The 27,469-nt window shown below is 34.3% G+C and overlaps 1 protein-coding gene across 9 annotated transcripts in view; it reads left to right on the top strand.

Annotated features, from left to right (window-relative positions):
* The first annotated feature begins 1,780 nt into the window (after positions 1-1,780).
* The window catches only part of REPS1 (RALBP1 associated Eps domain containing 1), an 84,131-nt gene continuing 58,442 nt past the window's right edge, over positions 1,781-27,469 (top strand). For all 9 annotated transcript variants that reach the window (XM_023503231.2, XM_003769497.4, XM_023503233.2 and 6 more), the window contains exon 1: positions 1,781-2,201. In XM_023503231.2, coding sequence (XP_023358999.1) covers positions 2,049-2,201 — 153 coding nt within the window. In that variant the 5' untranslated portion in view covers positions 1,781-2,048. The remainder of the gene's footprint in view (positions 2,202-27,469) is intronic.

Here is a 27,469-nt window from a genome sequence, read left to right on the forward strand (position 1 = left end):
TAAGTATAAGTAATATATAATATAATATAAGTAGCATATAAGTAATGTAATAATATAATATTAGTATTATATAAGTAATATATAATATAATATAAGTAGCATATAAGTAATGTAATAATATAATATAAGTATTATATAAGTAATATATAATATATATAAGTACATATAAGTAATTAATAATATATATAAGTAATATAATATAATATAAGTAGCATATAAGTAATGTAATAATATAATATAAGTATTATATAAGTAATATATAATATAATATAAGTAGCATATAAGTAATGTAATAATATAATATAAGTATTATATAAGTAATATATAAGTACTATATATTATTATATTATATTACATTATAATATAATAAGTATCATATAAGTAATATAATAATATAATAAGTATTATATAAGTAACATAAGTAATGTAATAATATAAGTATTATATAAGTAATATATAAGTACTATATAATATTATATTACATTATAATATAAGTATCATATAAGTAATATAATAACATAATAAGTATTATATAAGTAATATATAAGTAGCATATAAGTAATGTAATAATATAAGTATTATATAAGTAATACATAATATAATAAGTATCATATAAGTAATGTAATAATATAATAAGTATCATATAATATAATGTCATATAATGAGTATCATATAAGTAACATATAATATACTATAATAAGTATTATGTAAGTCATGAACGCTAACCATTTGGAGAATGTGAATTGTTACTATAACAATAACAACAATAACGCAGATGCCCTCACTCCTGGCATCAGTCCAGTTCTTTAAGCATTTATAAGCACCTGCTGTTTTTCAGGCGCTGTACGAAGCGCTAGGAACACAAAAAGAAGAAAAAACGCAGTCCCTGGCCTCAGGAGTTCACAGTGGAACTGGGAAGACGACATGCAGACCTACATACGAAGCTAGCTACAAGAAAGGCACTGGAATTAAGAAGGTAGGAAGCTAGTGGGTGAGAGTTTATGTGGAACTTAGAGGAGGCGAAGGGAGTCTGCAGCCGGAGCGGAGAACGAAGCGCATTCCAGGCTCGGGGGAATCCCTGCTGAGGAACAAAAATGTTCCTGCGGCGGGGCTGCGCAGAGTGGGCGGGACGCGGCCGGGCTGGGCTTCGCTGCCGCTTGGGGGCGCCCACCAGCAGAGGGCGCTGTGCCCGCCTTCCTCTCCCGGGAAAGGCACGCGCCTCAGCGGGGGGTTTCTCTCTCCTCCCCCTTTCTCTCTCTCTCTCCTTTCCCCCACCCTCCCGGGTGCTAGCTCGCCTTCGGCCTCACATCCGGGTCTGGCGCTGCCGCCGCCGCCGCGGCCGCTGTCAGGGTTAGTGTGAGCACGTCCGCGGCGGGGCTGGAGCGCAGTAAATGGCGGCGGGGGGACGCGGGGCGGCCGCCGCGCTCAGCCAGGCGCCCCCTGAAACTTTGGCTTAGAAGCCCCAGAACTTTCTCCGGGCGCTGCCGCTCTTTCAGGAGGCTGACCCCGAAAGGGTGGGCGGAAGAGGAAGCTAGGCGGGAAGTGGATTGGGGAGCTGGGGGAGGGAAGAAGAGGGGGCGGCTCGAACCCGCGGCGAAGGCGGAGGCTCGGAGAGGTCGCCTTCGCCTCGCGGCGCCGTTGTCGGCGTTGGAGCCCGGGCCTTGCGCCTCCGAACTGGCCCTGGACTAGGGGCCCGAGAAGGACCCTCTTCCGCAGAAGGTGGGAGCGCCGGAGGCGGCACGCGGAGCCTCCTCTTCTTCCCCAGCCCTGTTGCTTGTGTCCCGGCCAGAGGCGGTCGCGGCGGCGGGGAAAGGGGAGGGGAGGGCCGGAGCTTCTGCTGACCCGGCCCCGGCGTGCGTGCGTGCGTGCGTGCTTGTGAGCCGGGCTAGGGCGGCGGTGTAGGGGGCTGCCTGGCTCCCGGGCCACGTTCCCTTTTCCTACGCCTGGATTCGAGGGGTTCCCGAGGGAAGCCGGGCCTGAGGGCCCCGCCGCCCCGGGGTCGCGGGGCGGGGCGGCGGCGAGGAGCCAGGGAGGGGGTGGGGAAGAAGATGGAGGGATTAACGCTGAGCGATGCGGAGCAGAAATACTACTCCGATCTCTTCTCCTACTGCGACATCGAGAGCACCAAAAAGGTGGCGTCCAACGGGAGGGTGGTGGAGTTGTTCCGGGCCGCGCAGCTCCCCAACGAGGTGGTCTTACAGGTAAGCGCATTCTCTTGCCCTCCTCCCAAAGCTTCTCTGGGGTGCGGGCCGGGGTGGGAGACGGGGAGGCTCCTCTAGTCCTGCCTCTTCTACCTGCCTGCCATAGGCACGAGAAATCTCCATAGAAAGACTGTGCATCTGCGGGTTGGATCTGTCTATCCCTGGCCGGGAACGGGGAGAGCAGGTGTCGATGGGTGGTGTCATACTTTTAAAGGAGCAAAAAAAAAAAAAAAAAAAAAAAAAAAGAGGTAAAGGTTAGTTTCCTAGAAATAGTTCAGAAGTGGCAGAACAAATCTTACAAAAGTTAAGTTTTCAAGTAATAGTGTTCACTTTGTATTATCTATGTTCTTGCTTTGTATATGTTTTCGTTGCACGCGTTTTGTTTATCATCGTCTGTGTACTTATTTTGCCCCCAATTTCTATGGCAGGGACTCCTTAATTTTTATCATGGCATCATCAGCGGCAAGCCCAATGAGATTCTGGTACCTACTGTGTGTTCAAACACTTGAATCAAACTGAATTATAACTTGCTGCAACCAACTATATGCATTCTGCCAGTGAAAGAATTTCACTAGAAAGAATTGTATAGTTATAATTTTGAGCGCAAGGTGTTGGGTAGCTGAGAGAACAGAGAATTAAAGTTATTCGAACAGGTAGAAACTTTTAACAATTATACTTTTTCCACCTCCCCACAGCTTCCACCTCCATCCCTTCCTTTTTCTATTAAAATATTCTTGAAGAGTTAAAAGAAAACTAGATCAGTCTATCCTTTGCATGCATACGTACTCGAAATGAAAAACATTTACTTAATTATGCAATTTTACTTCTGAATTAGCCCTATAAAGTAGGATAACATTTGAACTCTTCAGGTCAAAAAATGTGTTTTCTCTGTAGATTATGGACATTTTGCTCATCTTGAAACCTCTGGTTAAAAATAGGCATTGATTTCCAAATTTCATTGATTTTTTTTTTTTTTTTAATCTCCTAGACTTTAAGAAAAATAACTAGTGTTTTTTAGTGTTTAATTCAATATCCCTTTGATAAAAGCATAACTAACTACAAGAGACCTTGCCTAAATAGGATATCTTTATTAGGTTTTTAAACTTTCACTTTTTAAAATATTGAGCTAAACCAGTTATTTGAATCACCTGGACTTAGATCACTGCATACACACATAAAGTATGTAGTTCAGTGCTAAGAGTACTGGCCTTGGAACTTGAAACTGGCTTTTGATTTTGTCACTTCAGTTAATCTCCTTGAGTTTTGATGTCTTTGGTTGTAAAATGGGAATTTAACTAGTTTAGGCACTCCCGTTTCAAAATTCTTCTAATCTATGAAAACATACAGAAACACAGGAAATTGTAACTTCTTTGTAGATATAACAACTCATTTGTTAGCTTATGTAAGGTATATCTGTCTTGAATGAGTACTATCTGTTTATCTTGTATAGTGACATGAAGTTTAATGACTTCATTCAACCTTGAAGCAAAAAGTTTTGTGTCCTATGCATCAGATTTGGATGACAGCCAGGAATTGTGTCTTAGTAGATAGAGTTAGTTGACTTATTGCTTTGTTAAAAGCATAAATCTTATTTTCTGAATATGGATTTTTGGAATTAGACTTAGTAGAGTTCCTGTCTGAGCATGTTCATTACAGGTATGGTTCTTTTTGTAGAAATTAGCATATTATTTTTAATACATTCTTTGTTTTTATTTGGGAGCTAAAACTAGAATAGGAATTCTTTTTAAAAGTTTTTTTTTTTTAAATCATGGATCCTATGGACAATTTGGTGAGACTTGGATCTCTTCTAAGAATGATTTTAGATGCATAAAATAAAGTGCATACATAATATTACAAAGGAAACCAATTGTATCACAGTACAGTTAAAAGTACATAAAATTACAAAGGAATCCAAATATATTGAAATAATTATCAAAATCTTAAAAAGTCATACTTCATATTAAGATATGCCTGCTTTATGACATATTGGGAAAAAGAAGAGCTGATGATAAATTTCTCCTCTGAGAGGACATAGAGACAACCTGGGTTTTCAGATTTGTTGATAAGCACAACGGATTAATTTGTTTTCTTAAAATTTTTACACGTATCCACATTATTTTAAAATTTAACTACTATGAAATTTATCCAACTCAGTGGCCTTATTATATATTAGGCTCTGGAAGTAAAAAAAAAAAAAAAAAAAAATGAAATAGCAAATTGACATTTGAAGGGCACCAGAAATTTCAAGAGTCAGAGGTGAGGAGTGGAAATGTTTGCAGCATAGGGAGATAGTTGCCTGTGCAAAGGCTTGGAAGTGGGAAATGGAATGCTAAATAAGGGAACAGGTACAGTTTTGTCAAAGCATAGAGTGCATGAAGGATAATGTGAAATCAGGCTGAAGGTTTGTGTGAAGCCAGATTGGAAGGTAGGAAGCTCATATTTTATCCTAGAAATAACAGGGAACTATTAAAGCCTCTTGTGGGCAGCTAGGTGTCTAACTTGATAGAACAAAGAACAGGAGACTCATCTTCCTCAGTTTAAATCTGGCCTCAGATGTTTAACTAGATTAGTGCATACACACTTACCCATTTGCCTTCTTCATCTGTAAAGTGAGCTGAAGAAGGAAATGGCAAACCATTACATTATCTTTGCCAACAAAAACCCCAAATGGGATCACAAAAAGTCACACAATTGAACAATACTTCTTGAACAAATGACTAATGTAGTCAGATCTGCTTCAGAAATATTAGTTTGCCAGCTTTATGAAGTACTGTGGATTAGGAAGATATTGGGAAGCTAATACAGTTGTCCAGGAGAAAGGTAAGGCTAGAACGAGGGTAGTGTTGCACAGATAGAATTGACAATACTTGATTTGAATTGACTTGAATTGAAAGAATAGTAAGTATTCTCAACAGAAATAGAAAGTTAGATGAAGGGATAGGGATAGGCATAGAGATGAATTCACTTTCAGAAATGTTGGATTTGAGATGCCTATGATGCATCCTAATGGAAGTATCCATCAGGTGATGCAAAGATCAGAGCTCAGAAAAAAGATGAAGTATGTGTATGTAGTTACCTTTTTTAAATAATGTGACTGAAGCTATGGCAGCTGATGAGATCACTGATTTAGAAAAAGAAGAGAGACCAGGATAGCCCACACTTTAAGATATTTAGACTGGATGACCTTAGCAAAAGAGACTGGTCAGAGAGTCAGCAAAAGAGAACTGGTCAGACTGATAGGAAAAAAATCAGAAGAGAGCAAGGACACAAAAATCTGAAAAAAGAGAGATTCTCCAGGAGAGTGATAGAAAGTGTTAAATGCTAGAAGGAACTTTTTGTTTTGGTATCCCTAATGCTTTGGACTTTATAGGCACTTAATAAATGTTTGCTGACTTGAATTGTGATACTCTTTAGAAATTGTCGACCTATTTCTATTGCCTTGAGTGAAGTGCAAAGAAAAATAAATAACAAAAGCAAGCCAGGATTGGCAACAAATTGGCAACTATGTGGAAAACTCCCTGAAGCAGTACTTTAAAATACTAAATGCTACACTGCATGCTGAATGACTTAGAGGGAGCTTACTAAAAATTGGGCTAATTCATAGCACATGGGGGAGCATGAGATATAGTTTAAATGAACTTTGTCCATTAAAGGGGATGAGAGAGTGTTTCAGATTTGCAGGAATATGATCTTTCCAAGTTGAAGGCACCTTGGAAAAGCTACTATCTATAACCCTTACTTTCTAGCTTTTATGTCTTTTCTCCAAATATTTTCAACTAGTAATATTTGATGTCTTACTTACGGCTTGTTGGCAATTATCATTGAGCTCTAAGGGGTGGCAGACTATAATATACCTTTATGGTACAATGGAGGAGAAAAGATGCTGAGCTAAGATCTTACTCTAATTGCTATCATATAGATGTATGATCCTTGGCATATCACTTAACCTCTTTTTATGTTTCATTTTCCTCTGGACAAGTTGAAGAGGCAAGAATAGCATAATGAAACTAATATAAGGCAGTAGGTATATGCTAAAAATGCATTTGGAGGTCAAAGAAGGAAGGGATCAGTATAGATTGGCATACTTAAAAAAGACATTCAAGGAATAGTATTTGAGTTGGACTGTGATGGGGATAGGGAGAGAAGAGGAAATAGATCAATAAGTAAAAACAAGAATGAGTAAGTTACTTAGAGCAGAAAATACCCCTTTGGGGAAGGATTGAGAAATTGTTGTATAAAGCAAGATTAGGATAGCTAAAGGATAGCTATATATATATATATATATATATATATATATATATATATATATATATATATATATATATATAAACTTGTTTCTTTTGCACAAAAAAATAAATGATGGGTGTAGTATTTTACAAAGGTTAATATAGCATTGTTACATAGAATGTATTAGAGAAGAGGAGGGAGAGACAGAGGGAGAGGCAGAGACACACACACACACACTCTCTCTCTCTCTCTCTCTCTCTCTCTCTCTCTCTCTCTCTCTCTCTCTCTCTCATTTGTAAGACCAGGTAGAAGAATACCACTTAGTAAATTTGGACTAGTGTAGGGGCAGATATAGAGATTATGAGGGCTGTGATATGGCCATTTCAGGGAAGGTAAGAATATTATGAGTCAGTAATGAGTTGAAAGTTTCAAACTTCACTGACTAGGAAAATGATGATAATGAAAAATGGAGAAATTGAAAATAGTTGGCTTGAGAAAGAAGATTCAAGCAATCCATGTTCAGTTTCAGATTTTTTTTAAAATTTAATATCCTTTTATTTACAGGTTATATGTATGGGTAACTTTACAGCATTAACAATTGCCAAATCTCTTGTTCCAATTTTTCACCTCTTACCCCCACCCTCCCCCAGATGGCAGGATGACCAAGTAGATGTTAAATATATTAAAATATAAATTAGATACACAATAAGTATACATGACTAAACCATTATTTTGCTGTACAAAAAGAATCAGACTCTGAAATATTGTACAATTAGCTTGTGAAGGAAATCAAAAATGCAGGTGGGCATAAATATAGGGATTAGGGAATTCAATGTAATGGTTTTAGTCATCACCCAGAGTTCTTTCTCTGGGCGTAGCTGGTTGAGTTCATTACTGCTCCATTGGAAATGATTTGGTTGATCTCATTGCTGAGGATGGCCAGGTCCATCAGAACTGGTCATCATATAGTATTGTTGTTGAAGTATATAATGATCTCCTGGTCCTGCTCATTTCACTCAGCATCAGTTCGTGTAAGTCTCTCCAGGCCTTTCTGAAATCATCCTGTTGGTCATTTCTTACAGAACAATAATATTCCATAATATTCATATACCACAATTTATTCAGCCATTCTCCAACTGATGGGCATCCATTCAGTTTCCAGTTTCTAGCCACTACAAAAAGGGCTGCCACAATCAGTTTTAGATTTTATGAATTTTGAAGTCAAAGCATTTTTATTAACATTTTGTATGGAACTGGATCTATAAACTACTCCAATTCTAACATGTCCCTCAGTTCCCCTTGTAAAACTTATGCCTCCTTCACCAAAGTACAAATCATTCTGCCAGGTTTTTGGGTTTTTTGGTTGTTTGTTTCTTTTTATGTTCAGTATACAGCTTAATTTTTTGTTGTTGTTGAGGTAGTTGGAGTTAAGTGACTTGCCCAGGGTCACACAGGAAGTGTTAAGTGTCTGAGACCAGATTTGAACCCTCCTGCCTATAAAGCTGGTGCTCTATCTACTGTGCCACCTAGCTGCCCCACTACAGCTTAACTCTTAATAGTTTTATTGTATAAGTAGTAACCCTCTTTATTTTCCTCTTCTAGTGTGCCCTATTGTTCATAAATTTTCCTCTACTTTACCCATACATGCTATTTCCTTCCACAGCTTAATCTTATAATGGTGCCATTTATCATTGGATAGTGTTAGACACATTTTTTACTTTTTTGGCTCTTCCTTTTCTAATCTCCATGAAAACCATCATCTTTCTGTTATTGTTTTTCTATCATCAGACCATTCTTTATAGCATTCAGACCATCATCTTTATAGCAAAAATCAAAACTATTACAAAAATGAGAAAAAAGATATTGCGTGTGATTAGAACAAATTATTTTAACAAATGGATGGGAATAAAAGAACATCTCTATTGTTTATAATAATTTTATATTGAAATTTAACCAGTAATGAGGAACAGAAAAGCCTAGAAACTTTTCTCAGTCAATAGACACCTCATCTCTTTGTCAAGCAGAGATGGTGACTTGGACAAAACTAAAATATCAATTCTTTGATCAACTTCTTATGGAGAATAATGCTGAAAGATTATGAACAGTGTTATTATCTCTTAAAACACTGAGAGACAGCAAAAATATAATGTTTAAAGGAAGTTTGGCAAGAAATTTAACTAATAAAGTCATTCCAAAGGCTTTAAGAATGAAACTGGAAGAAAAACAAAAACTGTGAAAAGATCTTCAAAATTTGTATGATTCTTTATACCAACAAGTCAATGAAACTGTCACATTTTGATTCTATTATCACAGTCTAAGATGTTTCCTTGATAAAGTGTAATTGATAATGAAAAAAAGACAAGAAAAATAGATGGATTGTGCCCAGTGTAACATAAAGGAATTTTGTGCTGGGGATGGCATAATATTGAATGCATTGAGGGATGGGAGTCTCCAGGTTGCTGTAAAGGGAAGATAATAAAAGTCTAGGGGAAAAAAAACAAACTCAAGGCGACTTCCCTTCCCTCTACTCTCTCTTATGCTCTACCCCTCCCCCCCAAAACAGTGAACTGGAGACTTCACTAATAATCCATATGTTTATTTTACTATTCACATACTCTCTGCATGTGAGAATAATCTATTTATGACTTGAGGACATCCTCAATGAGGATATCAGAAAGAAGCCAGCAGGCCTTAAATGAATACTTCAGTCAAGCACATCTTGATGTAATTGACTGAAAGGTGTTGAGATCCTAAGCTCACACTGCATGAAACTTTTTGTTTTTTGATTCTGAAAAAAAGCTTGATTTCATAGAGCTGGTTTAAAAAATTTTCACCTAAGGAATGTCAAAATCATAAAAATAATTTGAAAGCTTTAGAAACCAAGAACTTAGTTTTACCCGATGGCTAATATCTAGCCAGAGTTAAAAAAGGAAAAAAGAGAGACACATTGCACAAAGGTGTTGACCTTTGAAAAAAAATTCCTTTTAGATAAAGAGATCCTTCTGATGCACCTATTTGCATAGTATTGTGCTCTTCCTTCCCTGGAACTTTGGAAAGTCTTCTAAATGAGTTCTATAAATATTCAAGAATTTGCCCTAATATAGCATTCTGGAATAACCAATTGTCTGAAGAGTACCTGATGTCTCCACTATGATACAGCATTGTATTGGACTGAGTCTGTCCATCAGTACAAAAGATATAGATGATGGACAGTAAGTACGCCTGGAAATGAAAATAAGGCGGCAAGTTAAGTTAGATTTGTTATGGAGGATTGCAGTTTTTAAAAAATGACTCTCACTTCTCTATAAAACAAGTCTTATCATTTAAAAAACTACCATTAGTTTTCCAATGTTTCCTTCTGTTTTCAGAATAGACCTGAATTATTTTTGGTAACAAAAATTTCTCCTGTGGACTCGAGCATATTGGTAGCTGTTCTGAACCATGCATTCTTAGAGAGAACTGCCTGGATCATACAAACTGCTATATGTCTGTAAGAGTAGAAACCAGGTTCTGTTGACTTCAAGTCTGGCCTTCTGCACTATGCAACACTTTGCTTCTCTATAATTATGCAATTTGTTTCCATTGTTAGATGATAAACTCCCAAAAGGGATATATTATATCTCATACAATTTATTTTCCACAGTGTTTAGCATAAAGGAGGTCAGTAAATATTTGAGTGAATGAAAAAAATTTCAATGAGTCATGGAATTTTAATGTTGGAGATTTTAAAAGTCTTATCTGTGCTTTTTGGTTCTTATATCACACATTTCCAAATATTTTTTCCTACTTATACATCTCCCTTGTAACAAATAAAAAACAACAAAGTTCTACAAAGCCAGCTAATATTACCAACCAAATGTAGCATTCATTGCTTTGTAGTTCTTCACTTCTCTAAAAGAAAGTATATTTTCTTGTTTTTTCTTGGAGTCAGGCTTTGCCGTAATTGAGTAACATTGTTTAATTTTATTTTTCTATTAACATTGTAGTGACTACTATATGTAGAACTGACGATAAAATAAGCAGTGAGGAGAAAGAGAAATAGTTTTCTCATTCTCTTACTGCTTATTTTATCATCAATTCATAAAAATGTTAGTTTCTCTGAATTTCTCATTTGTCTTAATATTCCTTTCCATTAATGTACCATTATTTTTTAGCCGTCAACTGATGGGTACCCATTTTATTTCCAATTTTTTACTTCAAAAAGCTGCTATTATGAATATTTTTATTATGTATATGCAACCTTTTCTTTTAGTCTTTGGCCTCTTTTGAATTATATGCTCAGCTGTAGTATCATTGGAGATGAGAGCTCTCTGCAACCATCAACACGAACCACTGAGCACATGCCACCATTTAGCAAGTAAGCCCCTGAACTTCTGTAACTCCTCTCCCTCTGATTACTACGACTTCCTATTATAGGAATGTACAACCCTTGTACAAATTTGATCTGGCAAAGGACTGTGCAGCAACTATAATCCTACATCTCCCTGTAACTACCTATCCTCTTCCCAGAGTCACAGCTCCTGAATACTGAAGATAGTTCTTTCTACCAAAGTCTTGATATTATAAAATGGCTCAATATCATATACACAATTATGGTTCATGTCATATACATAGTTGTTTTGTATGTTCTTTGAATTCCTTAAGAATAAGGGTGATTTTTTTTGCCCTTTTTAAAAATCCACTCTACTTAGCAAAGTGCCTGGAGCCTAAATAGGTACTTATTAAATGTTTTTTTTTTTAACTTGACATTAGAAAGTCTCAGAAATGACACTAAAAAATTTTTGAATTCTAAATTTTTCTCCCTTCTTTTTCTCCCCCTCTCCAAGATAACAATCTGATATATTATGCATGTCCAAGTCCCATTGTCATCTTAAACTCAGCATGTCTGAAATTGAATTATCTTTCTCCCTTATCAGTCTCTCCTCTTCCAAATTCCTCACTACTATTAAAGTCACTATCATTCTCCCAGTCCTCCAAGTTCTTACTTATGACTACTTTCTCATCCTCTGTATTCAATTTTTTGCCAATGTCTATCAGTTTTACCTTTGTAATACCTCTCATATATGGTTCCCTTCACTAATATGAGATTGCCACCATCCTAATAACATTACCCCCATTACCTCACTCCTGAGCTATTGCAATAGTTTGCTGGTTATGTGCCTATCATAGAATCTCTCTCTACTATTGTCCTTCTTTCATGGAACTGTCAGTGCCCTGTTTTGACCATGTTAAAATCCCTTCTTTCCCATTCCCCTCTGCCCCAGTAAACTCCAGTGGATCTTCTCACCTCCAGGATCAAATATAAAATCATTTGATGTTCACCACCCTTCGTAATATGGCCTTCTACCTTTCCCTTCTTACATCTTTCACTCTTTCTTTCCGCATATGGAGACACTAACCTTCTTGTAATTCCTTGAATGAAATACTCGTGTCTTGACTTAGAATTATGCTTAGAATTCTTTTTCTTCTGATCTCTATATCTTGGTTTTCTTGGCTTCCTTTAGATCTCAGCTAAAATTCCATATTCTATAAGAAGTCTTTCTCAATTTCCTTTTGTCAGCTATTTCCACTTTAGCATCTATGACTTATTTGTACATAGTTATTTTAAGCATGTCATTGCTACTATTAAATTGTGAGATTCTTGAGACCAGGGATTGTCTTTTGCTTTATTTTATATCCCTTGGTCTTAGTCCTGGCACATATTAGCCGCTTGTTTATTGACCTGTAGCTAGAACTTACATTTTTGTTAAATTTTCCTTTCATATATTAGTTCCTTGAGAGGAAGAACTATCTTAAGTATTAATTTGGCCAAAATTTATGGGTATTTCAGTCACTTTTCTTGTATAGTTACAAATGGTTTTATAAAATCCACAGTTTCACAATATTATTAATATGCTCATTTTCTTGGAGGTCCTTCAGCATTGACCATTTCTGTTTTTTTGTTTGTTTTGTTTGTTTTTGATTTGCTAGTTAACTGGATTTAAGTAGAAATCTCAGGATTGTTTTGATTTACATTTCTTTTGTTAGTAGTGATCTGGAACACTTTCATATAATTATTGATAGTTTATAGTTCTTATTTTGAGGATTGTTCTTTTTCTTTGTCTAGCTATATAGTTAGGAATAGTTCTTGGTCTTTGGAAGTATAATTGCTATAATTGAAAAACTAATCATCTAATTTTTAAAAAATTGATATTTTTCTTATTAAAATTCACTATAATCACTATCTTGTGCCATATATTACTCTAGTGAGTTTTTGAATTTTGTTAAAACTTTGGTTATTTGCTGATCAGTGATGAAAGGATTTAATCTTCACCTTAAGATGATCCAAAGAATGGTGAATCTTTCAAATAATTTTTAGGTAAGTTTCTAGAACTTATAAAACTACACCTAAAATGAGACATTCTATGTTTATGTTAATTCCCCATATATTTGGATATGAAGTGTTTATCTGATATGCAAAGATTTTTCTCTATCAATTTTTTTTACCTTGTCTAAGTTGATTTTATTTTTGCAGAAACTTTTCACTTTCATGCAATTGAAACTTTGTCTTTTTTTATTTCTAACATTTATGTAAGTAATCTTTGTTTAGTCATAATTATGAAAAATACCTCCATCCATCCATTTTCCTCCAGTTTTTTAAACAAATATTATGTAAGTATTCTTTGTCTCATCATAATTATGAAAGGTACCTCCATCCATCCATTTTCCTCCAGTTTTTAAAAAAAAATAAATAAAAGGGGTTTTGGGTTGCTGCATATCTATTTGAAATTTAATGTGGGTTATAGCATAAGATGGTGGTCTGAATTTCTTTTTTTCTCCAAACAAGTTTTCCCAATAATTGGGAAATTCCCAATTAATTGGAGCCCTTTGTAGTATTATTAAAAGTCGAGTGATATTTAATTTTTGTATTTATACTTTTTATATTTTATTTTCTTTGAAATTGTATTTTGTTACTGCAAATGTATTTTCTTTTTGTCTGATTTTCCCCTTGGTAATTTTATTGATGTAGCACTAATCTGAAACTTAAATTTAGGTAGTGTTTTTATCATATTGGCACAGTCCAGTCATAAACAATGAATATGTCTTTACTTTTTCTTAGTGCTTTAAAATCTTTTTTTTTTTAATGTCTTAATTGAGTCTTGGCATATTGTATCTGAGATATGTATGCATTATATAGTGATTTGGGATTTCTCATATCCTTCTGGTTTTCATCATTGCTTTATAGAAATATTAATGTTTTTATGTATTTACTTCTTATTCTGATACTTCACTGAAGTTATTGTCTTCATTTCTTTGTTTTTCTTGGCCTTTACAAATAATCTTGTCTGCAAATAAGAATGATTTATTTTTCTTTTATGTTTGCCTTTAATATCTTTCACATGTCTTATGATTAATAATTTCTATGTCAAATAATAATGGGGAAAAGGGCACCTTTGTTTTAAAACCCTATATTTATTGGGAAATCTGTTAGTATTTCTCCATTATAAATAATGTAGGATTTTGAACATGTGTTTGCTTGCACATTATCCTATTAAATAACAAGATTTTTATGCCAGTATTTTTAGGTGTTAGTATAATTCATTGTATTTTGTCAGAAGCCTTTTCTGTATCTGTTGATATGATTTTTAATGTAGTCATTGTATTAGTTATTTTTCTGATGTTGACCATCTTTGCAGCACTAATTCAACTTGATATTTGTTAAATGACTTTTTTTAGGGACTATGGTAGTATATTTTTGTAATCTCCTGGAAAGAATATTATTTACATTTTTATCACTATCCATTTATAATATTTGACTAGTTCTTGTTTTTTGCTTTATCTCTCCTTAGTTGAGATAGCAGGATTGTGTTTGTCTTTAAAGTATTTAGGAGAGAGCTTAATCAATTAACTGAACACAATTTGTGTAGCATACCTATTAATTGTCCTTTAAGAGACAGGAAACGAATAGGAACTAGACTACAATTTCATTTGGTAAAGGGAATTCCCAGGTCAATAAATATCCTCTTCTGATATAGGTAAAAACCATCACTGCAACTTAAAAGTCTTACGAGAGTTTCCTAGAGCACTGAAATGTTAAGTCTCTTGGCTACATTCAGTACATGTTGCTCTTCAAGTATTTGATGATAAATCCAAAAATGCTTGGGTTTTCTTAGGTCTTGTAAACTGACTCTTTTCTTTTTTAAAAAAAAAATTGTGGTAATTAGCCAATTTGATTAGATTAGCTGAACCATTTAATTTCTTTGATTCACATTTTCTAAAAGTCAGCTTTTTTGTTTTGTTGATCATTTATTTCATTTTTTAAACTATTTGGAGATCTACATTTAGTGCACACTAAACTAAATTCTAGCTTTTATTACATGACTTTTGGGTCTCAATTTCCTCACCTTTTTTTTTTTTTTTTTTCCTGAGGCAATTGGGGTTAAGTGACTTGCCCAGAGTCACACAACTAGGAAGTGTTAAATGTCTGAGGTCAGATTTGAACTCAGATCTTCCTGACTTCAGAGCTGGTGTTCTATCCACTGTACCACTTAGCTATCCCCCATTTCAATCTTTCCATTGCCCTTTGGGTTCTTAAATAATTCTGATTCTTCCAACATCATGTATCGATATATTTGTGGTTGCATAAAAATTTATAAAAAGGGATTGGGTGTGAAAAAAGTTTGAGAAACTCTGATATAGATCAGGATGAAGGGAGATAGCTCTAGATGCAATAGACCTTGGCCTTTTTAGCTAAGGTTTTAATTTGATTGAGGCAATTCCCATTCAGTGATTAAGACCAAGTAGGAACTGAGGCAAAGAATGGCTTTTTCTAACTAGTTTTTATTTTTAAAAAATTTTATTTGGGAGGAGGGAAATAACCATAAGTTTTCTGGCCAAAACAGAAACAATCAAAAATTTTGGATGAACTGATGCAGTGAAATGAGCAGAACTGTGAGAACAATTTATACAACAGCAGCATTGTAAAGACAGATTGGAAAAATTAAGAATTCCAATCAATATAGTGACCAACTAGATTTCTAATAGTGAAGCATGCTACTCACTTCTTTATAGAGAAATGATGGGATAAGAGTCTATATTATGACATAGATTTTTGCGAAATAACTTATGTGGAAATTTTGACTTGCATATTTGTTCTGAGTTTAACCCTCCCTTTCCCTATCCCTATCCCTTGGAAGGTTCCTGGAATATTGAAGGTTGCCCTTCAGGCATTTGATGGTAAATGCAAATATCCCTCCTTCTTTCCTTTCTTCTTTTAATAAGCATTTTTATTTCTTTGTTCCACAAATAAACAGACTGAAATAGTATCTCTTTTGGGAGACCAAATCCCATATTTTCATCAGACTCTTCTTGTTACAACACCATGGACATGGCAAACGCTAGGGGCTCAGCCAGAAAGACCTTCACCTTTTCAGCAAGTGGGAAGATATGCTCAGTCTCCAAAGCTATAGTCAAGACTCACTTTTGCCCATTGATGAATTAGAGTGGTGTGGATGCAACAGTTGAGTAGTCAGTCTGCAGATAACCTCTTAAGAACCAAAGGTGCAAAGTTTCCTCCATGATTTCTGGCACTTCAGGGTTGTAGATGATGCCATTGTCAAACACCTGTTGAGTGATCAGCCCAAAGGAGAACAGGGAGATTTCAGCATGTTCAACAACATGGCCTTGCTAGCACATCTTAATCAACTGCACATCACTTAAGGTTTCAGTGATACCCCTGGAAAACTTCTTCTTGGTACTTAGGCCTGTGTTCTGGGGTAGCTAGCTCTTTTATCATTACATAGGGCAATGGCACTGACATGGACATCAGTTGGCATTTTATTGATCAGAAGCATATCCCTAATCTCAGTGAGATTTTTCTTAATGAACACAAAACCCATATTTCCCTGAATATGAGGCAGCAGTTTCTCCATGTCAGGATTGTTCTTCACATGCCCATGAAAGTGTTTTCCCGTGAGCACTATGACCTTTCCACAAAGGGTCATTCAGATCTGCTTCATCTACTTGGAACTCATGTTGTCTGCTTCCAAATGAAGCATTTTGGATAATCATCCAGAAGTTGAATGATTTTGAGGAAGTTACTGGATTTCCAGATAGTCCTATCTTCTTTGGGCATCTTGAAAGTGCTCGAGAGCCCTAGTTTTTTGACATAGTAGTCTACATGCCTTTTTACTGGCTGCTCTTGTAATCTGAAACATATTCCTTCCTTACCTTTACCTCTTAAAATTCCCTTTTTTTTTTTTTGCAACTGCCACCTCTTCCCCCAAATGCAGGTGTCTCCCTCAAATTATCTTGTATTTCTTTTTTTTATACTTTTCTTTATTTGTGCATATGTTGTCCCTCCTTATAGAAGATAAAATTCCCCAAGAGTAGACTGTTTTACTTTTCTCTTTGTATTCCTATCACTTAGAAAGCCATTAATAAATTGACCTTGAAATTCATCTAGTCTAACCTTTCCATGTTACTGGTGAACAAAACTGAAAAGGATACATAGACAGCAGGTCTAGGTTTAAACTTACATCCTTTGATTTCATATTTAGTGTTTGTGTTACACTGGCTCTTTCTTCAGCCTATTATAATGATCACGTTTTTCTGAGAAAGAAATGTGAATGTTATAGGAGGATCTAAATGTTATTTACTTAATAAAAATGTCAGTGTTTGTCAGTATGTTTGGAAAGTTATACTCTGCATACTGCAAATTCTTGTATTATCCCTTGCTGCTTCAGGTTTTTCTGTAGTCATAGGAAGTTCACTGATAATTTTCACATGTTCCCTACATTGGTAGTTCTTATGGCTATAAAGATCCCTCAGCAAATGATAAAGATTATATAGTGTTGAGAAGTAGAAATACAACATATGGTGTTGCTGATTTCATCAGGTATGCATAATTTAGTAACTTTTTGAACATAGTTTGAAATTTTATGAGTGACTGGACCAATTTGCAGCTCAACATTGGCACATTGGTGTTCATGTTTTCCTGAAGCCCTTTGAGCATTGGTCATTTTCCTCTTGTCATTGTTGTTATGATTTTAGCAATTAAAAGATCTTTGGCTCTGTCAGAGGAAAAAAGGATAATATATAAACTATAAAACAAAATGTAGCAATAAAATTTATCTTTAATGAAGCAATAATTGGTAATTTAGAGAGTATAGAGGGCATGATTATGAAATTTGCAAATAATTTGAAGCTAAATGAATATAAAAGTAACTTGACAGGGTAGTGTAATGAGTCAGATCCAGTAAGATGAAAGTAAATATTAGGAATTACTCTGATATTACTAGTTTCATAAGTACAAGAACAAAATGTTGTCATAATACTTTTTTTTTTTTAAATAAGGATAAGGTGGAAAAGACATAGTGAAGTCTTTATTGAGTGAAGATAAGTGAAGAATATTTGGAAGTTTAAATGGCTTGCAAAATTAGGACTAAAAAAAGTAATGTGAAAGATTGATATAATTTGATATTAGATATATTCTGATATAATCTAACATTGTATTAAGGCAAAGTGACCAGAAGAAGTATGAGATTCCTGTATTACTCTGCCCTGCTCATATAGTATAGGAAGTATTATATGAACTAACGTAGACTAAAATGACAAGAACCAGAAAAAGTTTGTATATACTGTAACTAGAATAATGTAGAGAAAAGCAATTTGTATGTACAGTAACTAGAACAGTGTAGTGAAAAGCACTTTGAAAGACTTTAGATCTGATCTGATCACTGCAATGATCTTCATAATTACAGAGTATTGATGGCAAAACATATTACTTATTTACTGCATAAAGTGAAGCATTCAATAGGCAGAGTGAGGCATGCATTTTTGGACTCCATTAATGTGAGAATTTTTTTTTCTCTGAATATTTACAATTATGTTTTTTTTTTAATTCTTTTTTTCCTTCCCTCACCTTTTTTTTTTTTCCCCAAGTTCAAACACTTAACTAGTTATGTGAAGATTGCTATTCTTGGTACTAGGAAAAGTTTCCAAGATTAAAACACACATTTTCCAAGAAACTTCTTAGTATGCAAATGATAACACAATTTTTAAAAAAATATGTATGTGTTCAGTGATTTCCATATAAGTAATCCCTTTTTCAAGTCATCTTTAATAAAATAGCACTCCTTCCTCCACCTCTTGTCACATAATTAACACATAATTGTCTGTAGTAAATTGAATGAACAGGCTACTCTTTTAATGACCCACTACTAAGCATGCTGTCACTAATGTTAAGTAGTTTTCTGCAGAGGATTTCTTGATTGAGGTCCCTGTGAGGAAAAGTCATAGTTGAAGTTTTGCTAAGTTCCAGTATGTTAAAACTAAGATTCATTAGAATATCTCTCTAAACCACATTAAGTATCTGACTAAAGGTACATATTCAGCCACATTTTCATCCATCCATTTCTTCATTTCTTCTTGTTCATGGAACAAGTTTCACATAGTATGACTTAAGCCTACCAAAAGCCTATGTGATCAAAGAACATAAATACTGTAACATCAGTATTTTTATTATGAAAATACAAGGATCAAGTGGCTCTTTTTTTTTTCCTTATGTATCCATGAAAGTGCTTACATTTCTTAATGGCTAATCTTAGCAGTGGGACTTAATACATTTAAGCTTCAGTATATTCTTTGTACTCTTGGTTTTTTTTTCTCCATGGAAAACTTGGGAAATTGTTTTAGATCGGGACTAAGAATAGATAAGTCATTCACAGCTGATCATTGTACAATATTGTTACTGTACAGACTGTTCTGGTTCGGCTCACTTTGTATCTGTTCGTATGAATCTTTTCAAAGCATTTTGCTTTGTCATTTCTTATAGCACAGTAGTGTTCCATCTCAATAATATACCACAACTTGTTCAACCATTCCCCAATTCATGAGCATCAATTTCCAGTTAACTGTTCTCTCAATTTCCAATTCTTAGCTACCACAAAAAGAACTGCTATAAATATTTTTCTACCTGTAGGTCTTTTTTCTATCTTTTTTTTTTTTTTTTTTTAAGTCTCTTTGGATTTAGATGCAACAGTGGTATTACTGGATCAAAGCAGATGCACAGTTTTATAGTCCTTTTAGAAATGACCTTCTAACTTATTTTTCCTGCCTTTATAGAAATAAGTAACCATCAGATAAACATTCAAAAAAGAATAGTAACTCTATTGCCTTATCTGGACTACTCTGTTTTTTAACCTTTGCCACTGAATACTTTCTCTGGTATATTTAGACTGCCTCAAAGTTTTCATCGATTATTTGTATATCTGTTCATACTGAGCAATCAAGGATTGTAATTATTTGTCTGATTCATGGGTCAATATGGTCTTAGTAATCTTCTAAATGGATACTTATATATGACCTTGATTAGCTCACTTAACTACCATATGTGAAATAAATTGTGAAATAAGAAAAATAATAACACCTCACAAGGGTGGTGGTGAGAAACAAATGAGATAAAAGTTGTAAAGCATTAAGTGCCATATAGTAGGCACTTAATGTTCCCTCTCCTAACTCTCTAGTTTTATTTTAAATTTTAATATTATTTAAATCCAACTAAGTAAAAAATAGAAGAAAAGCCCCTCCCCCCCAAAGGAAACGATTTGTAAGGGGGGGTTGTGACAGTTTTTTTTTGTTTTTGTTTACCATCAAGAGTGAATAAAACTAACACCCTTTTTTGCACTATATTTCTGGATATTCTGCTGGAAGGGGTAGGAATAACGAGAAGGGGGATCACCAGGGTCCCGAAACTGGTCCAAATGTACATGAAGGGAGAGGGAGCAGATAACTTTTAGAGGATGTATAATTTTCAGGGAATGATTCTGAAAGAATTTAAGAGGAGAGGGAGGAGATGCAAATGGCTTTTTAAAATATCCCAAACCTTATTATTTTAAGCCAGTAACTACTGACCTATATTCATGGTTATATATAATTTTCTGATTATACACATAAATCAGACATTCTTAGTGAGGATAATAGAAGGGAACAACATAGGCTTTTGCAAACAATATTCTACTTTTACAATCTCGATTGAGTGAAGGGCATATTGATGACAAAATCCCACTGTTTTTCACTTGCTATTTACTAAAAAATTGATTTGTTAGAGAAAAATAACTTTTAAGACTCTTCTAGTAAAATGCCTCTTTTATTTATTTATTTATGCATACATACACACACACACACAACACACACACACATACACTTCAATAGTTTGACATTGTTAATAAGTGGGGAAAAGTACAATGTATAGTTTAAAGTTATGGAATACTAAAGTCTTTGAAGAGCTGAGATGAAGGCTTACCCAAATAATAATAGGGTACAATGTGTGGGCTGCAAAATATTTTAAACGACTAATTGTGCAGAAAAAGTATCATTTACAATGTCATCAGGGAAATGTATTACTGGGGGAAAATGATGAATCAGACTCATATTGAAAACAAGAGGCAGCTAATGGACAACCAGTGTATATCTTTATATCTGTGCAATTTCATGAGATTCTAAGAAAAGCCTTTAACATTTTGGGGGGGTGAATTCATGAGAGGGACACAAATATCCTCATTTACATAATCATCTAAGTTTCTGGGGAAAGCTTTAATATAAAGGAAAGAGAACTTAGTTTATTCTTTTTTTATTTATCAGCAGTAAAAAGTTTCAAATATTTGATCAAGATTTAATTCTTTGTGTAAAGATAAACACATTCATTAGTATGTAAATTTGTCTTCATCTGTAATAAATGTTAAAATTATATGTTTACCCAAGAGCTGTTTTAAAATAAATTTATGATTTATTATTATAAATGTTTGATTTGTATACCTATTTTATAGACCTATATATTCAGGATCCTGTGAACATTTCTTAGAAAAAATTTAAGAAGTCCTAATGTAGGCCAAAACCTTCACTTTACAAGGAAAACTGAGCCTCAAGGAGGTGAAGAACATTTATGCTTGGAGCAGACTTTCTGTCTTAACCTATTTCTTATTCTTGGGAATTACAGTCTACATTAAGGAGAAAAAAATCATTGATCTACTCTGTTTTTAACATAAGATCGCTTTACAAAGTACATTGCCTGAAAATAAAAATCCATATTTACCCATCAATCCATTATGATATCTTTCTCACATTACTTTAATTTACAATTTATAAATTTAGCACCTAAGGCCTATGTCTTTATTTACCAGTCACCCACAGGCATGGGTCTTTCTTTAAATTTCACACCACTCATAATTTTGCCACTACTATAATTCTACATTCTGAAATTTCCCTTTCTGATCCTCTCCTTTCAGTTGTCCTTCTTCCTAAATTTTTCGCCCTTATAACCTCAATTTCTAGCCCATCTACACCTCCATGTTCTACAAGTCTTCTTTTATCAGCTCTGCTTTGGCTTAACTTTTCTTCCTTTATAGTCTTGGCACTATAAAAGTCCAGGACAAAAATATATTCTCATGTACTCTTATCTGTTACCAAATTCAAAGACAATGTTTGAAAACATCTCAGGAACATTTGTACTAGAGAGTATATAGTGGACAGGATTACTAAACTAATAGATGGAGGAAAGTGCTATGGAGGTGTGTGTGTGTGTACACATATAGTTTTATCTAGATTTTAATAAAGCTTTTTGATAAAGTATTGCATTCTTTCTTGTAGAGAAGATGGAGAAATATGGATTGGGCAATTGTAGATGTGAGACTAATAAATAATTTGATATCAGTACAAGAAGGAGGTGTGTAGTGGAGTTCTTCAGAGATCTGTGCTTGTCCCAACTCTACTATTTAACATTTTTATCATTGTCATGGATAAAAGCACAGATAGTATTCTCATTATCTTTGCACTTGACAGAAAACTCAGAGGGATAGCTTAATTCATTGGTAATAGGAACTAAAAAAACTTTGACAGGTTAGAACATTGAGTCTAGTAAAATTGAACAAGGTTGTGTGATGTTCAACTATGATAGACTTTGCTCTTGTCAGCAATATAGTGATCCAAGACAATTCCAATAGACTTTGAATAGACAATGTCATACACATCTAGAGAAAAGAACTATGGGAATCTGGAACATTGAATCTAGTACAGTATTTCAACTGTAGGAATGAATTTTAAGTCTTATGCTTGATTACAAAAAGTCAGTGTCATAAGTATATGATGTAGAACAGGTGTCCTCAAACTACAGCCCGAGAGGCCAGATGCAGCAGCTGAGGATGTTTATCCCCCTCACCCAAGACTATGAAGTTTCTTTATTTAAAGGCCCACAAAACAGTTTTTGTTTTTACTATAGTCTGGCCCCCTATTTAAAAAGTTTGAGGACCCCTGATGTAGAAAATAGAAAACACTGCTAGATAGAAGCTATGTAAAACATGGAGGATTTTAGGACAGGCTATGTTGATAAGAGTCCAGAAATAGGAAGTTGATGGTCTTATTGTATTCTGCCTAAGTCAGACAACTTCTAAACTATTTGTATTGTATTCTGAGTGCAGTGACTTAAAAAGAATATTGATAAGCTGGAGAGTGTTCAGAGGTGGGTAACCAAGATAGTTAATGATCAGTTGTCCTGGAGCTTAACTGAATTATGCAAATTGTACACTATTTCCTTTGCTTCATTAAAGAATTGTGGAGGATGATGCATCTAAATGGTACTTCAGATTTGGAACATGTTCTCAGCATTTTCATGAAGAGATATAGTAGGGATTTTTTTTTTTTCAAATAGATTGGTGATAGTAGTCATCTTTATTAGTAGTTTGTAGCAGACAAGGGCTAAAAAGTTTCCTCCCTCAATCCTTAGACTGGAGCCTTAATTTTCCAATCTGGAAATGACAAAGTGGGGAATAGAAGATCTTGGTCCAGGAATTTTTATGCTCTATCTCTCTTAGGCACTGTAAAAATAATATTGGTCAGTCTACCTTACATGGGTTATTATTGATAACCAATGAGCTTTGCTATAGATCGTGAGTCTTTAAATACTAAAAAAACAAACAAACAAACAAAAAACAGAACCCTTTTAATTATTCTGGTTTGGCTTAAGGGACAAAAGCAGAGACTTTGATATATGCAGATGACTTTTTAAAAAAAATTTAATGGTAAATTATTTTTCCAATTACAAGTAAAGATGGTTTTCAATATTTATTTTTGTAAGGTTTTTGAGTTCCAATTTTTTTCTTCCTCTCTCTCACTTCCCCAAGACAGCAAACAATCTGATACAGGTTGTACATGTACAATTAATTTTTAACATTTTCATAAGAGTTTGTGCAAAAGAAAAATCAGAACAAAAGGGAAAAACCATGAAAAAGAAAAACAAAACAAAAAGGTGAAAATAGTATGCTTTAATCCGCATTCAGATTCCCATAGTTCTTTTCTCTGGATGTGGATGACATTTTCTATCCAAAGTCTATTGGAATTGTTTTTGATCACTATATTGTTGAGAAGAGCCAAATCTATCATAGTTGAACATAACACAATCTTGGTGTTAGTATGTACAGTGTCTTCCTGGTTCTGCTGGTGAAGTCCATGTTTGTGAACCTTGTAATGAAGTTCTATGATGAGTAAAAAGTTTACTTGAATATATTCCTTTGTTTTGGTTGTTAATCTTAATTATATGGAAACAAAGTAACTTTTGATTTCACCACAAATTAAGTTCTTGACTGATGCATTATGTGGGAGAGATTTTGAGATCATGTGTAATTTTTAAAATATTCTGATTCTTCACTGCCAAAAGTTATGAAATATTAAGTTTTGCTTAAAATAACACTAGGGAGGGGGGGACACTGAGTGAAGGATATCATCTTTCTCAATTTAAAAAAAAAAAGCAAATTTTAAATTGCTAAATTGAAAATTTGTAAAATCCAAGAAAACAATTAGCTTGCTTTTTTAAATATGACAGGTTTTTAGTAAGATCATAAATTTAGAGGTAAAAAAGAACCTTAGAAGTAATCTTCTCCAGCAACCTTACTTTACATATGAAGAAACAGGCCCAAAGGAGTTAAATGACTTTCTGAAAGTCACACTGGAAGTAAGTAGCAGAGCCAGGACTTTAAAATAATCATCACTAAAAAAAATTTTATTTCATTTGTCACTGATGCCTCTTAATTACTTATTTTATTTTGATTCATTAATTATAGATACAAATGGGTTAGTCTGACAAATTATATTTTAAGATAATAAAGTTGCTTTGGATTAGTGGAGAGAAACTAGAGGGTTTTTGTTTTGATGGATGAATTAAAAGGTGTGCATTCTCTTTTTTCATCTTTGTTAAGCAGATTATAATCGGTTTCCTATCAAATAATTATTTAATGTGAGCAGTTAAAAATCTCTTCTGCTGTTTTTCTAGATTTACAATTCTTTCTCAGTTCATAATGAATAGCATAGGAATTTTTTTAAAAAGGATTTTTTTCACATTCTCATAATTTAGCAACTAAATTTATTTTTCAACAACTACCTTAGATCTGTCTTGAATCAGTAAATATTAAAAATATTTTTCCAGGAACTTTTGGCCCGATTTATTAAGTACACAAATGCTAGATTTGTTTTCATTCTAAGAAGGAAAAAAAAGTTGGAAAATGGTTGTTTTGTGATGTAGAAATAAGTTGTATTGCTTTTTTCCTCGCTTCTCCCTATTTTAGAGTTTTTGGATAGGAACTTTTCCCTTTGGGGGAGCATATTTGTGGTTTGGGGTTTCAAATTTTCAGATAGGAGTCTGTCATCTGTGATATCCATGCACTAAATAATTTTGAGGTAATGTGGCCAACGTCCATCCTAGCTAGGAAAAATTGTGAAATAAACTTCTCTGGTTTATTACAATTCTACATCTGTGATACTTTAGAAAATATAGTACCAAACAATATGGGGGTGGGAGAAGGTTTTAACAGTTGCCACCCACGGGTCTCTCACTCTACTAAGAAGTTGCTATGATATGAGATGCCCTGGCTAAGCAGTGATGTAGCCTGGGAAACCCTGGGAACATTCTCTAGGGCCTTGGACTCCTAGCAACTTACTGAACTCTTAGTGGGGGAGGGCTTCAAAGCAATCTTCCCTTACTAGGTTTTCTAATGTTTTCCTGGTGTTTCCCAAGGTTGGCCACACACAAAAACATTGGTTCCATCATTTTAAATTCATTTCTTCCATTATAGAATGATTTAAGATGTAAATAAAATGTAGATAAACCCATAAGGTAGGAACAGATAAAGTAGTGCATTTTGTATTGATACAATCAGCCAAACACTTTAAAATGTGCTAGAAAACTAAATTCATATCATACCAATTAAATTCATTTTATAGAGTATGAAACCTTAATGCCTTAGAAACCTGAAAAAATGTAAATGTGCCACCTTGGTGCAAATAGATAGAAATAGAAGGATACATGAGGTAGAGGCATTTTCTTTTTTTGAATGGAACATATCTAGGAACATGTATTAACACCTCAGCAGTGTTAGACTGTTGAAAAGAATTTGTGAATAAAAGACAATTACCATAAAAACATAATAGCTTAATTGTATGCCCCATCTTTAGTCCTTAAATTATTCTTGTGTCGCCCACCCTCCTTTAACCCTGAATTAATGTTCCATTACGGCCTTAAAAAAAAAAAAAATTCTGTTTTCCTGACTTTTCTTTAGTTGCCTTTTCTGTTATAGCAGATTAGTGTATGCCTTTTAATGGCAGAAACAGGAACTTTTGACCCTCAGCAGATTTTCTTTAAAAATGAAATATTCACAAGCACTTACTTGATATAAATATCTGCTGCTAGAGGAGTTTTTCTTTTCATATCTTATCTTGATACTGACATTTGCATTTTTATAGTTTTAGGAAAATATAATTTTTATTTTACCACTATCCTTTCTTATGAAACTATTTCCTCATATGACATGATATTTGAGATTTGGGGGTAGAGGAGAGTAAAAGATTATGGAATTTCAGTAAGAGACAGTACAAATTTAGTAACATAAAAACCTAGGGGCTCTATCTGAGATATGTCAGATAATCTCTTCCACCTCGGGATCCTCCTGGCCACCAAAAACAAGCTGTGGCCCTACCTTCTGCTACTGCAATCACCTGAGAGATTTCCATATGAAAAGGTATATCATTTTCAGAGACAGTATTCTCAGAATTTAGGGGGCAATTAAATCTAGGAGCTTTTTCATATTTGCTACTCTTTGCGTTATCATCTAATAGTCATAGTTCTGCTTCTATTTTTTTAATCCCTATGATTCAGAACAGTTGTTTTACTTAATCTAAAAACTTTGCCAACCTTGCTGTTCTCATCCCTAATCAGTTCCATGCTGTCTCTTGTGTTTATATTTCTGTGCCTTCCTATACTTCCTTTTATTCTACATTGGCCATATCCAAAAATGTGTCTTCTCTATACTTTATGTTCTTCATTTCTCTGTCAGTAAGTAGATAAGACGCTTTATCATGGGTCCTCTGGATATATAGTTGGTGGTCATTACTTTGCTCAGACTTCTTAAATATTTCAAAGTTGTTTTTTTTTTTTTAATTTTGTTGTATATGTTGTTTTACTAGATTTGCTCACTTTACTCATCACTCAATTCTTAACCTCCAGGATTCTCTGAAATTGTCTTTTCTAAAATTCTTACAGTCTATTAGTATTCCATTACACTCAAACCAGAGGTTGTTCAGCTATTTCCCAATTGTCTAAGAGACAGTCCAAGGCACTCTCCACTCGTGAAGATCAGGAAATTTATTTTGTCTATTATTGTTCATTCCCCAGGGCCCCTTTTTTCCATATTTAATTCTCTCATATCTTTTGAACACATAAGGATTTTGAAAGGATACTTGTTTCCTCTTCTATTCAGTGTTAGCAGTACACATCTTCATACAGATCGTTGCTCAAATACAGCCGCCTTTCTAGGTTTCTCTGGATTCTTGAGTTTGGGTTTCAGAGTTCATTTTGAGTTCTGGTTTTTTCATCAAGAATGTTAAAAAAATTTTTTTTTTTTTTTTTTTTTTAATTAAAGATCCATTTCCCCCCCTGAAGATAATATTCTGTTTTCAGGGTAAAATGTTTTTGGTTGTAAGCTTTCTATTTTCAGCCTTTTGGAATATCCAAAGTATTC

Source organism: Sarcophilus harrisii, chromosome 4, assembly GCF_902635505.1.
Source record: "Sarcophilus harrisii chromosome 4, mSarHar1.11, whole genome shotgun sequence".
NCBI lineage: Eukaryota > Metazoa > Chordata > Mammalia > Dasyuromorphia > Dasyuridae > Sarcophilus > Sarcophilus harrisii.